At 26.9% G+C, this 13,320-nt stretch overlaps 2 protein-coding genes across 2 annotated transcripts; both read left to right on the top strand.

Annotated features, from left to right (window-relative positions):
* Positions 1-5,515: 5,515 nt before the first annotated feature.
* Positions 5,516-12,801, top strand: LOC136084715 (uncharacterized). The gene is made up of 6 exons (XM_065805351.1): positions 5,516-5,726; positions 8,834-9,117; positions 9,290-9,637; positions 10,272-10,527; positions 12,343-12,502; positions 12,638-12,801. The coding sequence occupies exons 2-5, from the start codon at positions 9,057-9,059 to the stop codon at positions 12,344-12,346; spliced, it is 669 nt and encodes a 222-aa protein (XP_065661423.1). The 5' UTR covers positions 5,516-5,726; positions 8,834-9,056; the 3' UTR covers positions 12,347-12,502; positions 12,638-12,801.
* On the top strand, positions 7,724-8,062 carry LOC136085401 (uncharacterized). The gene has a single exon (XM_065806704.1). It carries the CDS (start codon positions 7,724-7,726, stop codon positions 8,060-8,062), a length of 339 nt encoding a protein of 112 aa, XP_065662776.1.
* Positions 12,802-13,320: the final 519 nt, after the last annotated feature.

The following is a 13,320-nucleotide window of genomic DNA, read 5'->3' as shown; positions in this document are numbered from 1 at the left end:
ATAATAGTGAATCTAAAGAACACCATTTTGAAGTCTTTAGATCACTTCCGCTCATCGGCGTTAACATGAATTTAATTTAAAAAATTTTTAAATGTGCCTTAACCCACTTTAGATCCTAGTTCTAATCGGTTCTGACGTATATTAACTATATATAGTTGTCATAATACAAAATTTCATCAATTTTCACAATGAATACTGGAATTCCGACCAAGCAAGAGCATATAGTTAAGAAAAATTGCCAATAAAGAATCAGAACAGATCATATTATTAAACTATGATGTTCATTTCACCTAAAAAAGTGTATTTATTTAAAATCTTATTCAAATTTGGACGAGCGATCGTGATTTTAAGAAGATTTTTTCAAAAAAAAAAACAAAAAAAGAATCTTCGGTCTGGGTTTTTTCGCTACAAACATTTGTATTTTATGATACCGCAAAATTTATCATGGCAATTTTTTCGTCTTTTCATAATTCACAGACCTGATTATTTAACGAAAATATGTCGTAGTCAACAAAATATCATACAGACGCTATATTATTTTAAAATTGCCTTTACTACACCGAGCAGCAAATCAAAATACTTAAGTAAAAGTAAAAAAGTAAAGTACATTGAAAAATGCTTTTTCGTTACAAAGTAAAAAGTACTTTCTAAATAAAAAAAACTTTTTTTATTTTTAAAAAAAGAAATAACTTTAATTAGTATAGAAATAAAATAAAAAATATGCAAATATTTAAGTTTAATCCTAAAATGTCATTATGAAATCAAAAGTCTTTTAAAATGTTTTTATTAACACGAAATAATAGTTGCTGTTCAAAGTGTTCATCCTTCATTGTTATACGGTTTAACCTAAAAACACTTCTGCAGCACTAAAGAGACGTTCACTGGGTGCACTTGCAGGCAATTCAGCGTTTAATTAATAATTGAGTAGTCGTAGCGCAGTGGTAGTGCACACTTGCCTCAGAAACAAAGGATCTGTGGTTCAAACCCCACCTCTCGACAAGTTTTGAGACATCGGTTAGGAAGGAGGCGTGAACTTCCAATTAAATGCTCATCCGCGGTGCTCAGTTATAAGACCGTAAGGACTTCTTGGGACAACTAAATAGAATTAAACTAAAATTCTAGAAAGACGATCTTCAGAGGTTTAAAGTTATAAAGTTCACCAAATGAAGTGTTTACATTATTTGTATGCGTTAACAAAATATTTTTAGCAGAAGTATTGTAATTATCTTGAGATTGAAAGTGAAAAACTCTTCATCGGATGTTGTTGCTTCTTCCCCAGAACTTGATTTGATAGCATCACCATAGGTTACCATTAGTTGTTGATATTTGTTTTCCAGAAATTCCTAATCACCTTTTTTTTATGTTCATTATCACTTATCCATGTCATTTTAAATTTTGGGAAAATAACTGCTGCAGCTATTAATTCTGGGCTCATCGTGTAATGACTGAATCATCTGTTAATTGCGGAATCAATGCTTTGTAAGTTTATTTGTTTGCTGTGCTTTGGTGAGCACAGCAAACAAATAAACATACATAGCCACGGAGATACAAATTTATCATCAAACTTGCTATTTTTTTAAAAATTTTTTTTATTTTGATCAAGATAGCAAAATTTGTTTAAACGCGCTTTTTTTGTTGCGATGGTTAGTGTATCTTAATTTTGAACCGGTTTTGGCGAGTATTTGATAACATTTGGTATTACGATTTTCGATTTATTTTAATTCAAATTGAATGGTAATACATTCTGAGTACTTTTGTATTTTTTTTACTAGTAACTCGTAACAAAGTAAAAACCAAAGACGAAAATGTAACAGAAGTAAAAGTAAATGTATATACCGTTGAGTGGGACGGAACAGCCCTGTATATACATATATATATATATATATATATATATATATATATATATATATATATATATATATATATATATATATATATATATATATATATATATATATATATATATATATATATATATATATATATATATATATATATATATATATATATATATGTGTGTGTGTGTGTGTGTGTATGTATATATACATGCTCCAATAAACACATGAACGTTTATTAAAAATCAATACAATGCACAGCGGGCCAGGTTATTGAGGTTGGGGGAATTTATATCTGGCTATATTTGTTCTCCAGGAGTGGTTATGATTGCACAGATAGGTGTGGTCATAGATTTTCAAGACGGTATTTTTCTTATTTTTTATTTAGTTTATGTACTTTTATTTTATGTATTTTAATTTCTTTGATATCGTGAATGTAAACATATAAATTTTAATAAAATTGAACTTTATTAACATAATTTTTTTTTCATGTATAAGAATCTAGGTGATGAAATATACCATACATTAGTACATCAAGAACCCCTTAGTCTCATCAGGTTGATTGAAGTCTTTGACTTTTCCCTAACTCCTTTTCATTTTTGGACACCTTATTATCGTAGCTGCAAACCATTTTTATCATAAGATCATAGTTTGTTTGGGGCCTCCAGAATTCTATAATGTAGTGCTCTTATGTCGTTTTAGTGTTAAATGTTAATTCAAGAATGTATGAAATATTACTTTTTACAAATAACACTACTTTTACAAATAGTTTACTATTTTTCCATTTTTTGGGCGTTATTTAAATGAAAAACACACATTTGACCTATTTATAGGACACCTTTCTAGATGAAAACAGCATCATAGAAAGTTATGTGTTAAAAAAAAAGACTGCGCATTTTAAAGGGTTTTATTGAAAAACACTTTGAAAAAAAGCAAGCATAAAAAGTAAATTTTCATATTTCTTCTTCTTATTTCAATATATGTTGTCGATAGACTAACATATACCATTAAGAAGTTAAGTGTTAGAAAGAAAATAAGAGTTATATTGTCTTAGTGGCCTAATCTTTTTTAATATTTTTTTCGTTTTCACCAATATTTGGTGGGTAAAATATTGCCATTTTTGTATTAAAATTAATATACCAAAATTATATTTACAAAAAGAAACTACTCCAATATAGAAGTTAGTTTTGAGGGGTTTTGGTCACCTTTGGATCACTGTGCAATGCTTAGACAAAACGTTTAGGTTTGGTTGATTATTCGTTTAGAATGAAATCTAGTCCTAGAACATTTAGTTTAGAACAAACGTTCATTAGACGTCGATACACAAACGTATTATCGACGTATATTATTAAACGTATAAAAGCGTTTAGACCCAAACGTATAAAAAGCGTTTAAATTTAGACCGATTCTTAACGTTTTAATTGGTCTAACTAATAATATCATTTATATAAGAATTCTTATATTTATTTCTCAGTTTTACTATAAGTTTTTATAATATAACAATAAACTGTTATTAATAGTAATAGTATAATATAATAAAATATAATAGAACATAATAATAAAATAATAAAATATAATAATAGTAAAATATAATAATTTTATATACTTATATATCTAATATTATTTAAATAAGGATTATGTTATTAACTTAACAGTTATACTTTAAGTCTATATAATATAATAATGAACTATTCCTATATACTAATACACTATTATAAGATACGGTTATGATTACATTGTTACATTAATATTAAGCATGTTTAATTGGTATTGTTGTTAGTCCTCATCCGGCTAGGTAATACATGGAGGCCACATACGAAGGCCCGCGAAGACAAGTTCAGATAACTAAAAGAACATTATAATCCGCTTTGACGGACCAAGAGCAAGTGATGTTTAGAAAAAAAGAAGTAAATAAGAGTGAAAGTTAAAAGTAGTCGAGTTTGAAAGATAGCATAGAGTAAGCGGAGAGACATTGCACTGGATATTAGAATGTGCACTATTAAGTATTATAAAGCATATTAAAACCTTTTTTTTTAATTTTTTTTTTTAATTATAAAATAATAAATACGTACAATTTTATAAACTATTAAAGTATAAAATATGTATGTTATTTACTAAAAGCTAACATCTTCTTCTGCAAATATATAAATTTTATTTTTCTATAAAGTTATGACATAATAAGTTTTTAATATTTAACAGCTTTTTACGTATTATAATTATATATACAAAATATTTACACTATATTGAATACTAAAAGACATTATTTTGTCTTATCACTGAGCCTCGATCGTACGTATTTACAATAACCTTATTGTATAAGTATACTTTACAAATTATTTATTGAAAATTATAAATGTAAAATTAATGGCAGTTAGCTTAAGAAATACTTCAAGAACAATATTCATGTTAAGAGTAATAAATAATAATAATTAATAAATAAGTAAATAAATAAGAGAGCACGTATTTACTTGTAAATAATTGTTTTTTTATTTATCTATTACTATTATTTTTTTCTATGGCTCTGCTCTTGAGCCGTAGTATGTACGTAATATTTACGGCCGTAAAATATGCGTATACTTAACAACTTTATTTATTGAAAAATATAAAAATGTTTTTTAAAGTTTTTGGTTGGTTAAGGAAAAGTTTTAAAAACAATATTCAAGTAAAAAACGAAAGATTAAAAGTTAAGGAGTTAGTTTTTGTAAATAAAGTACTCTTTTATTTTTTATTTCTTTGTTTTCTACTTAAATATTACCTTTATGTTTTTTTACATATAATACTTTTTATACATATATATACGTTAAAACCCATTTGTATAAAAGTAAAATAAATAACAATTTATTGAAAGTTAAATAAATAAAAAGTTCAAGAATTCAGATTAGATTTTAACAATAATATTCAAGATTAGGGGTAACGCCATAACTAAATTAATGAAAACAAAAGTTGATACATTCCCCAGTAAACACACAAACGTCTATTAAACGTCAAAACAACGTTTCGACAAAACGTTCAGACTTGGTCAGATATCCGTTTAGAATGAAATCCAGATTAAAGTTTAGAACAAACGTCCATAAAACGTCTACATTCAAACGTATTTTATACGTCTTTATTATAGGATTATTATACGTTTATAAAGCGTTTAAATTTTGTCTAATTTACGTTTAAATCTATTCTAATTAACGCATATAAAGCGTTTAGATTTAGCCTAAGTTAACGTATATTAAACTTTTAGATCTTGTCTAATAGTTTCTTTGATTTAGTTAACGTAATTTCAATTTATTTAAGTTTTAAAACTAATATGAATTAAAATTACGTTATAACTTTTTAACTTTATATAAGTAATAAGAGCTATATAGGTCTTGAAATTTATAAATAAGATATAGTTATAAAAGACTTATTTTTTGGTTTTATTTTTATATTTTTTATAACTATTGTAATATGTTTAAAAACTTTTACACTATACTACTTATACTATACTTTTATTTTATAAAACTATATATAAAGTTATAAACTTTCCAGTAAGCACGTCACGTTTATTAAACGTTGTATTCACGTATTTTTTTGGTGTTTCCGTCCACAGATATTATAACGTTTTTTAAACGTATTTAAAACGATACATAATATTGATATTCAAACGTTTAAACGCAGTTATAAGATTCGGCGCACGGTCCGAATAATATAGATGAATCTATAATATTTTAGGCGCATTCTTTGGAAGCTAGTTATGATATTATTCTAATATTCTATTCTAATATTGTTTGCCTATTCTAATATTGTTTGGATTGCCTATTCTTTGGAAGCTAGTTATAACTCCTGATTGAGCAACCATCTTTACAGAAGATGTCAGAAGATTCCCCAATTGCCACGAAAGCGTTCTCATCCAAGTACAAGGTAACTGAATAATTAGTTTCATTAAATAATTTCTTTCATTGAAAGTGTCAAACTCCAGGATTTTCCAACTTAAAATAGAAAAGACTATTCGTAGCTCTGAAATAAGGGTTACCATTTAAGGTTACCAAATGTTAAATTAAGGGTTCTTTTGTATCGCGATATAAAAGAATCCTTAATTTAATATATTCATGTATTTTTTATGTCAGTGTTACCTCTGGTCCTGGAAAATCTGAATTTAATTTAGTTACTCAGACAAATCCTGGAAAAGTCATCAAAGTTTTCATTCTAGTTTTATTTGTAACTGTCTGTTTCAAAAATCTTCCTTTTTTTATTATCAATTATTTTATTCATGGAAATATGGTAGTTATATATATTGTTTTCAATAAAATAATGTTGTTTTCAATTAAAATTCTGACTTAAGTAGTTTTATAAAAACTTGCAAATAATCTACAAGGTCTAATCAACATGTTTTTTAAAACATTACCTAAGTAATGTTTTAAAAATAAGTTACACCTTATAGTTTATCGCTTATGTATTAAATCTTTATGACAAAGTTGTCAGTTTTTTAACTATATGTCAACCATATTAACCATATGTCAACCATATTATTTTAGCATCTTTGACGAGTTTTATAAAAATTAACAAAACCTTACAATAACTTAATAACCAAAAAAAGAGTTATTAGTGTTAAATAGTGTTCTTTTGTTGTTTATTTATAATTATGATAACAATGTTTTCTTGTTTTAATTTAACTTATTACTTATTACAAAATAAGTAAAAAAATTGAGAATGCTGGAATTACTCAATTTTGAATATAATAAATTAGGACAAATCTGAAACAAAAATTTTAGTATTTTTTATTTTTTGTTAATTGTGAAAATTCAATAATTTGTAATTGATTCAGCAGTAGGTTTAGTAGAAGTTATATTATTTTAGTTCATCTTCAGCATGGAGAGCACATAGATCAGCTGTTTTAAGTATGTCTAAAGTACCTCAACAGCCTAAATTTATTATGATTGATTTGGATCTCAGTTCTATTAAGAATGATAATATTCAAAATGCAGAATATAGTTCATCGGATGACGTTGCCAGTTGCAATACTCAGAATGAAAAAACAAGAAATACAACATCAGATGGAGGAAATAAAACATCAGATGGAGTTGCTAGTGATAATGATATATTTGTAAATTTGCTGCAGTTTGGAACAAAAAGTTTATATGATGAACTTCTCTGTTCTAAATTACAAGATTGGGCTCTAAAAAATGGTTGTACACACACTTGTATAAATGAAATTTTAAATCTTTTTTTGGAGTATAATCACAATGTGACCAGAGACTCTAGAACATTGTTAAAAACAAAAAGAAGCATTACTTCCATTAAGATAGTCGGACATGGAGAGTACATTTATCTTGGATTAAGAAAAAAATCACAAATTAAGTTATTTTATATTCCATTACAGAAACTACGTTAAACTTATCATTTAATATAGATGGCATCCCCTTATTTAAATCCAGTTCCACTCAACTGTGGCTAATTGCAGTATCTGTTTTGGAATTTGACCCTTTTCTAGTTGGACTTTATTGTGGGGAGAGTAAACCACCCTGCGATGTTTACTTGAGAGAATTTGTTAACGAGTTAATAGAATTACAAGACAGTTTTATTGTAGTGAACAATGTTAATTACAAAGTTAATATTTATTCATTTATTTGTGATGCTCCTGCTCGAGCTTTACTAAAAAGTATTGTTAGTCACTCAGGATTCCATTCTTGTGAGCGATGTACCATAGTGGGAAAAAGAATATGCAGTCGAACAGTTTTTTCAGTGAGAGAAGAAGGTGTTGTTTTAAGGACGAGCCAAAGATTCAATGATGACAACTACTTTGAAAAAGATTTGAATGGAAGATCACATCAACACAGTAAGTCAGTTTAAAGAAAAGTTACATCTGTAAATTTTATTAATATGTTCCCACTTGACTACATGCACTTAGTATGTCTTAAATGCTTGATCGGTGGAAAGCTACCAAACTCAGATCTTTTTTGCTATATACTGGTATAGTTGCATTGAAGGGGATTGTTGACAACTCTGTTTACAAGCATTTTTTAAGTCTTTGTCTTGCAATAAGGTTATTATGTGAAAGTGATAATGTTATGAGGAACTCAAACCTAGAAAGTGCTCAACAACTTATTGAATATTTTGTTATTAACTCTCGTGAGATTTATGGAGATTTGTTTTGTGTATATAATGTACATGGACTTTTACATATTTGTGATGATGTAAAGTTTTATGGAGTTTCACTTGATAAATTATCTGCCTTCAAGTTTGAAAACTATCTTTAGAAATTGAAAAGATTAGTGCGCAGCAAACGTAATCCTTTGGCTCAAGTATGCAAAAGATTAGATAAAATGACTGACAACAACCAAATTAAAAAAGTAACTAGCAGAATGACCACAACCAAAAAAGATTCTTGTTTTTTAACTGAGGATAGCATTGTGTTTCTTCAAAAGTTTATCAATAAAGACCATTATCAGTGTTTTTCTTATAGTTTACAATTCTTAGATGATTTTTTTGCTGTTTTTCTTCCTTCAAGAGATATTTGAATCTACTTTATCAGGGATACAATAAAACCTGTTGTTTGCATTAAGCAGAAAAATAGCTTTTTGCGGAAATGTGTTTTTATGAAAGTTAAAGATGGATTTGTTGTTTCTGTTTTGGTGCATTCTGTTTTTGGCAGCTGAGTGGAGAATGTTGATATGAGCACAAGAACAACATTTTAGACATTTATTTTTATTTATAATTTTTGTTAATAGACTATGATTTCTGTAAATAGATTTAGCTCGGTTAGATAAATATATTAAAATGGGTAAACATATATGTATATATTAAATTTTAACACTATGTTAAATATAATATTTATAAATAAGTATTATATATGAAATTTTTGGTATATTTCCTTTAGGGTTTTAAAAATATGTTAGAATTATAGGAGTTAAATATCCCAAATATTAAGTTGAATTTAAATGATATTTCATACTTTATTGTTAAAAAATATTAAGTAATTTATTTTTATAATTTTTGTGGATTTTTAATTGACTAGACTTTGTATTTAGCCCAATTAAACGACTGTACTCTGTAGTCACCATAAATGAAAATGGAGTTGCTAAGAAATGTATAGTGCCCTTGCATTGGGTAAATGAAGCAGAGCAAATAGTTCATTGGCTGCCGCGAGGAATTAAACCAATTCACCATTATACAAGCAAATGGCTAACGCCAGATATATCATGGCAAGTATTTGATTTAGTAAAAATATCGCTTGAAAAAGGTACAAGGGAAATGTGTAATGACTGTATGTTTCTTGATTCAGAATTGTCACATTCTGATTTTGCAGAACAAGGTAATTTTTTTTTCCTCTTTGTCACCATAACAATATTTATTTAATATTTCCGACACAAGATAAACTAAAAAACTGATAAAAAATAACTAAGCTTTTATATATTTTTCCTTATTTTACATGTAAGACTTTTCTTTATAGCTTATAACATATAAAAAACTTTAATTTTATTAAGGCAATGTATCCAACATCGAGATAATTATCTCACATCAAGAAAGTCCAAACATAAGGGTTGAAAAGGTGCAGAATCGGGTTAAGCGTTCACCAAGACATGTAGTAGCATCTGATTTTTCCTCTGGAATGTCAGCCATTACAGCAGAAGCAAAAAAAGAAAAAGAAAAAGCATATAAAATAAGTTTATTTTCAGGTGACTTATTGAGTCCACTTTCACCACAGTGCTGCTCTGCTTTTTCATCATCAAAACAACTACCCCAAGAGTCAACTAGACATGTTAGAATCAGAAATCCTCTACTTGGTAACTATGGAGAACCACCTCCTTCTTTTAAGTGTATGGATGAAAGGCGTAAGTTTGATTATTATATAAATTTAATTATTTTATATATTATAATAGTCTTACAAATGTATTATATCTGTTTATGGAGGAAGTAATTCTGTATAACATAAATATATAGAGTTTAAAAGCTTTTACAAGTCGCTAGTGTTGCATCACTGTATCTGTCTTGTTTGGTACTATTACTGGTAGTGTATATTTAGTGTTATATGTAGTTAGGGATGAACCTAGGCCTTTTTTAATCCCATTGGTCGCCAAATAAAATTCCCACAAATAGTTCATTCTTGTTTTTATTATGTATCTTTTTTATTAAAAATAGAAAAAAATTTAAGTTTTCAAATAGAGTAGTAGATGAGTAGTTTTCTTTTTAATTAGCTTGCTGCGGAAGAACGGTATCCCTAAATTAACTTTAAGTTGATTTCTGATAGTAGTAGTAGATAAATGATAGGGGTGTAACATTCTTTATACATCAGGACCAGCCTTAATAACAACTACCCAACATTGATGCAACTGCTAGGGGCTATTCTTGAAAAACATTTTGGGCAGCAGTACCCCCGGGAATCACATAGAGGTGATATTAGGTAAAGAGAAAATTTGGAAATAAAAATTAGTAACCTGATTGATTGAGCATCACACTTACTTTTAGAATGGCAGTATGCATTTTTTATGGAAATGGCAGAGGTCAAGTTAACCCAAAGAAATATTCCTGCTGCACTTGAAAGTCTAGGTCGGCAAACAGAACTTGAAAGTTCTTCACTTTTCATAAGTAAATATCATTCCCTTGAAGAATTTGATTCTTTCGAACTAAAATTAGAGACTAAAGCGGAATTCAGTATTTTGGAATGTGTTTATATTTCACAACTTTCTAAACACCTGTGTCTTGAAAGTTGTGTCCAATATAGGTAATCATGTTAACAGTACTTGCAAATTAAAGGTACTTTATTGATTAATAGAATAATAGAAAAAAATGATATAATTGAAAAATGCTTATACTGAAAATATAGGAGGTATTGTGTATATGTGATGATAAGGGTAAGTTGCTATAAAAAAAGATATGGGATCGTGTCATCCACTTTTTTGTCATCCATATGGAATTTAAAATCTCTTCTTAAAAAAATGCTATTATATTAAATTTTAATGCGTCAAAATGATGTAATGTATTTATACGATGTAATTATTTATATGATGTATATTCATTTTGTTCCCTTCGCTTTTCAACAGCTTAGCTTCTTTTTCTATTGCAGCAGGATTGTTTCTTATAAGTTTTTCAGGAGGCTTATAAACAATTTCTTCTTCCATATTTTTTTCGTATTCGGCTCTAAGTTCTCTAAGCTTTATTCACCATTAGCTCTAAATTTATATAAATACACATCATATAAATACATTACATCATTTTGACACATTAAAATTTAAGATAATAGCATTTTTTAAAGCCGATTAAAAAGTGGATGACATATGAGATTTTAAATTCCATATGAATGACAAAAAAGTGGATGACACGATACCATATCTTTTTTTATTTTAAGTTTTTCAGGAGGCTTATAAACAATTTCTTCTTCCATACTTTTTTCGTATTCGGCTCTAAGTTCTCTAAGCTTTATTCACCATTAGCTCTAAATTTATATAAATACACATCATATAAATACATTACATCAATTTGACACATTAAAATTTAAGATAATAGCATTTTTTAAAGCCGATTAAAAAGTGGATGACATATGAGATTTTAAATTCCATATGAATGACAAAAAAGTGGATGACACGATACCATATCTTTTTTTATGGCGACTTACTCTTATCATCATATATGTTTATATTTTTAAATATATATATATATATATATATATATATATATATATATATATATATATATATATATATATATATATATATATATATATATGTATATATATATATATATATATATATATATATATATATATATATATATATATATATATATATATATATATATATATATATAGTTTTTTGTGTGTAAGTTTTACATCAATTTTTCCACATTTGTGTGGTTTGGATAATTCTTCATAGTGACATAAATGCCACTATGAAAGAGTTGAAGCAATGTTTTACAACCGGATGCCCTTCCTGACGTTAACATAAAGCAGGTTGTACTGGAATACATGTTACCAATAGCAAGATAAACTGAACTGGCAGAGTCAGGAGCAGGATAACTTGACCTTACATGATATCTGAAATGTCTTTATTGACGAAACATTGTGTAAAAAATTGAAATTGATAAGTGATTTCTAATAATTTGTTATTGCTCTGTTCTTTTAAGAACATTGAGCACTCTATTTTATAGAATACATTTATAATGGTTGTTATATTTATATATATATATATATATATATATATATGTTATATATATATTATATGTATATATGTTATATATATATTATATGTATATATATATTATATATATATATGTATATATATAACATATATATATATATATATTTACATATATATATATATATATGTATATATATATATATATATATATATATATATATATATATATATATATATATATATATATATATATATATATATATATATATATATATATACTATATATATAATATATAATACATATATATATATAACATATATATATTATATATATATATAACAAATAAATTATATGTACACAAATTAAACCAATATATTAGTTGTTTAGATCTTTTTTGATTTAGATAAAACGTTTGAAACAATTAGGTGGAGAAACACCTTCGCAGCTTGTCAGCAAATGTATTAATCAGACTCTTGATAAGAGTGTACAGGCCCAGTTCAACAAAACAGGAAGTAATGGGAAACGTGCTTTTAAAAAGACGCTACTTTGTAAAGCAATTTTTGGTAAATATTTATATAGATATTATACAAAGCCTGTTGTTTAAAGATGTTGATGACTTTTATTAATGACTAAATTTTAAACTGAATATTAGGTTTATTTACTAGATTAAGTGTTGTTCTACTATAGTTTTATTTTAGCTGCATTAGTATCAGATGGGAATTCGGCAAAAGTAATTGATTCCTTCATTGGTGAACAATTAAAACGTGCTCCTCGAGCCCTTGAAAACAAGAAAGATGAGTTTTTGTAATGTTTATTTAAAGGAAAAATTGTGTTTGTATTTTTAATACAAACATCTTAATGATTTCAACTGGAAAATTGTTTGTTTAAGTATTGCATTATTTATAAATAATATAATTAATTCTGAATGAGTATATTAGAGATGATTTCAGTTTGATTGATTCTTACGGAATCGAAGGATTCCGTAAGAATCAGTGAAATTTTCAATGCACTTAAGGGATTACTGATTCTATTTAAAATTGGTTCTAAACTGATCAAATCCATGCGCGTGTGTTAAAACGTGCTCCTCGAGCCCTTGAAATACAAACGCACAAAACCCGTCTAAAATAGGATTATATAAGACATCAAACACATCCTAAAAACTCGTGAAATGCTTATTTCATATAATTTTGACACCCTAAAAATACGTGTCAAAGAATGGTGATTAAAACGTTTTATAAACGACTAAAACTCGTTGAAAATAGGTTTCCAAAAGACGTCTGAAACACGTCCTAAAAACACGTGAAAAGCTTATTTCATATAGACTGCTTTTCTACGTTAAAAACACGTGTGCCGTAAAACGTGATTTACACGTTTAATACAC

Source organism: Hydra vulgaris, chromosome 09, assembly GCF_038396675.1.
Source record: "Hydra vulgaris chromosome 09, alternate assembly HydraT2T_AEP".
In the NCBI taxonomy this organism is placed as follows: domain Eukaryota; kingdom Metazoa; phylum Cnidaria; class Hydrozoa; order Anthoathecata; family Hydridae; genus Hydra; species Hydra vulgaris.
The sequence above is the reverse complement of the archived record's forward strand: the minus strand, read 5'-3'. Positions and strand labels throughout refer to the sequence as shown.

Excerpts from the sequence above, each read along its gene's own strand:
- LOC136084715 (XM_065805351.1), top strand. The coding sequence starts at position 9,057 with ATGTGTAATGACTGTATGTTTCTTGATTCAGAATTGTCACATTCTGAT. Across the intron at positions 9,118-9,289 it reads TTCTGATTTTGCAGAACAAG|GCAATGTATCCAACATCGAG; the intron begins GTAATTTTTTTT and ends AATTTTATTAAG. Across the intron at positions 9,638-10,271 it reads TAAGTGTATGGATGAAAGGC|AATGGCAGTATGCATTTTTT; the intron begins GTAAGTTTGATT and ends ACTTACTTTTAG.
- LOC136085401 (XM_065806704.1), top strand. The coding sequence starts at position 7,724 with ATGCTTGATCGGTGGAAAGCTACCAAACTCAGATCTTTTTTGCTATAT.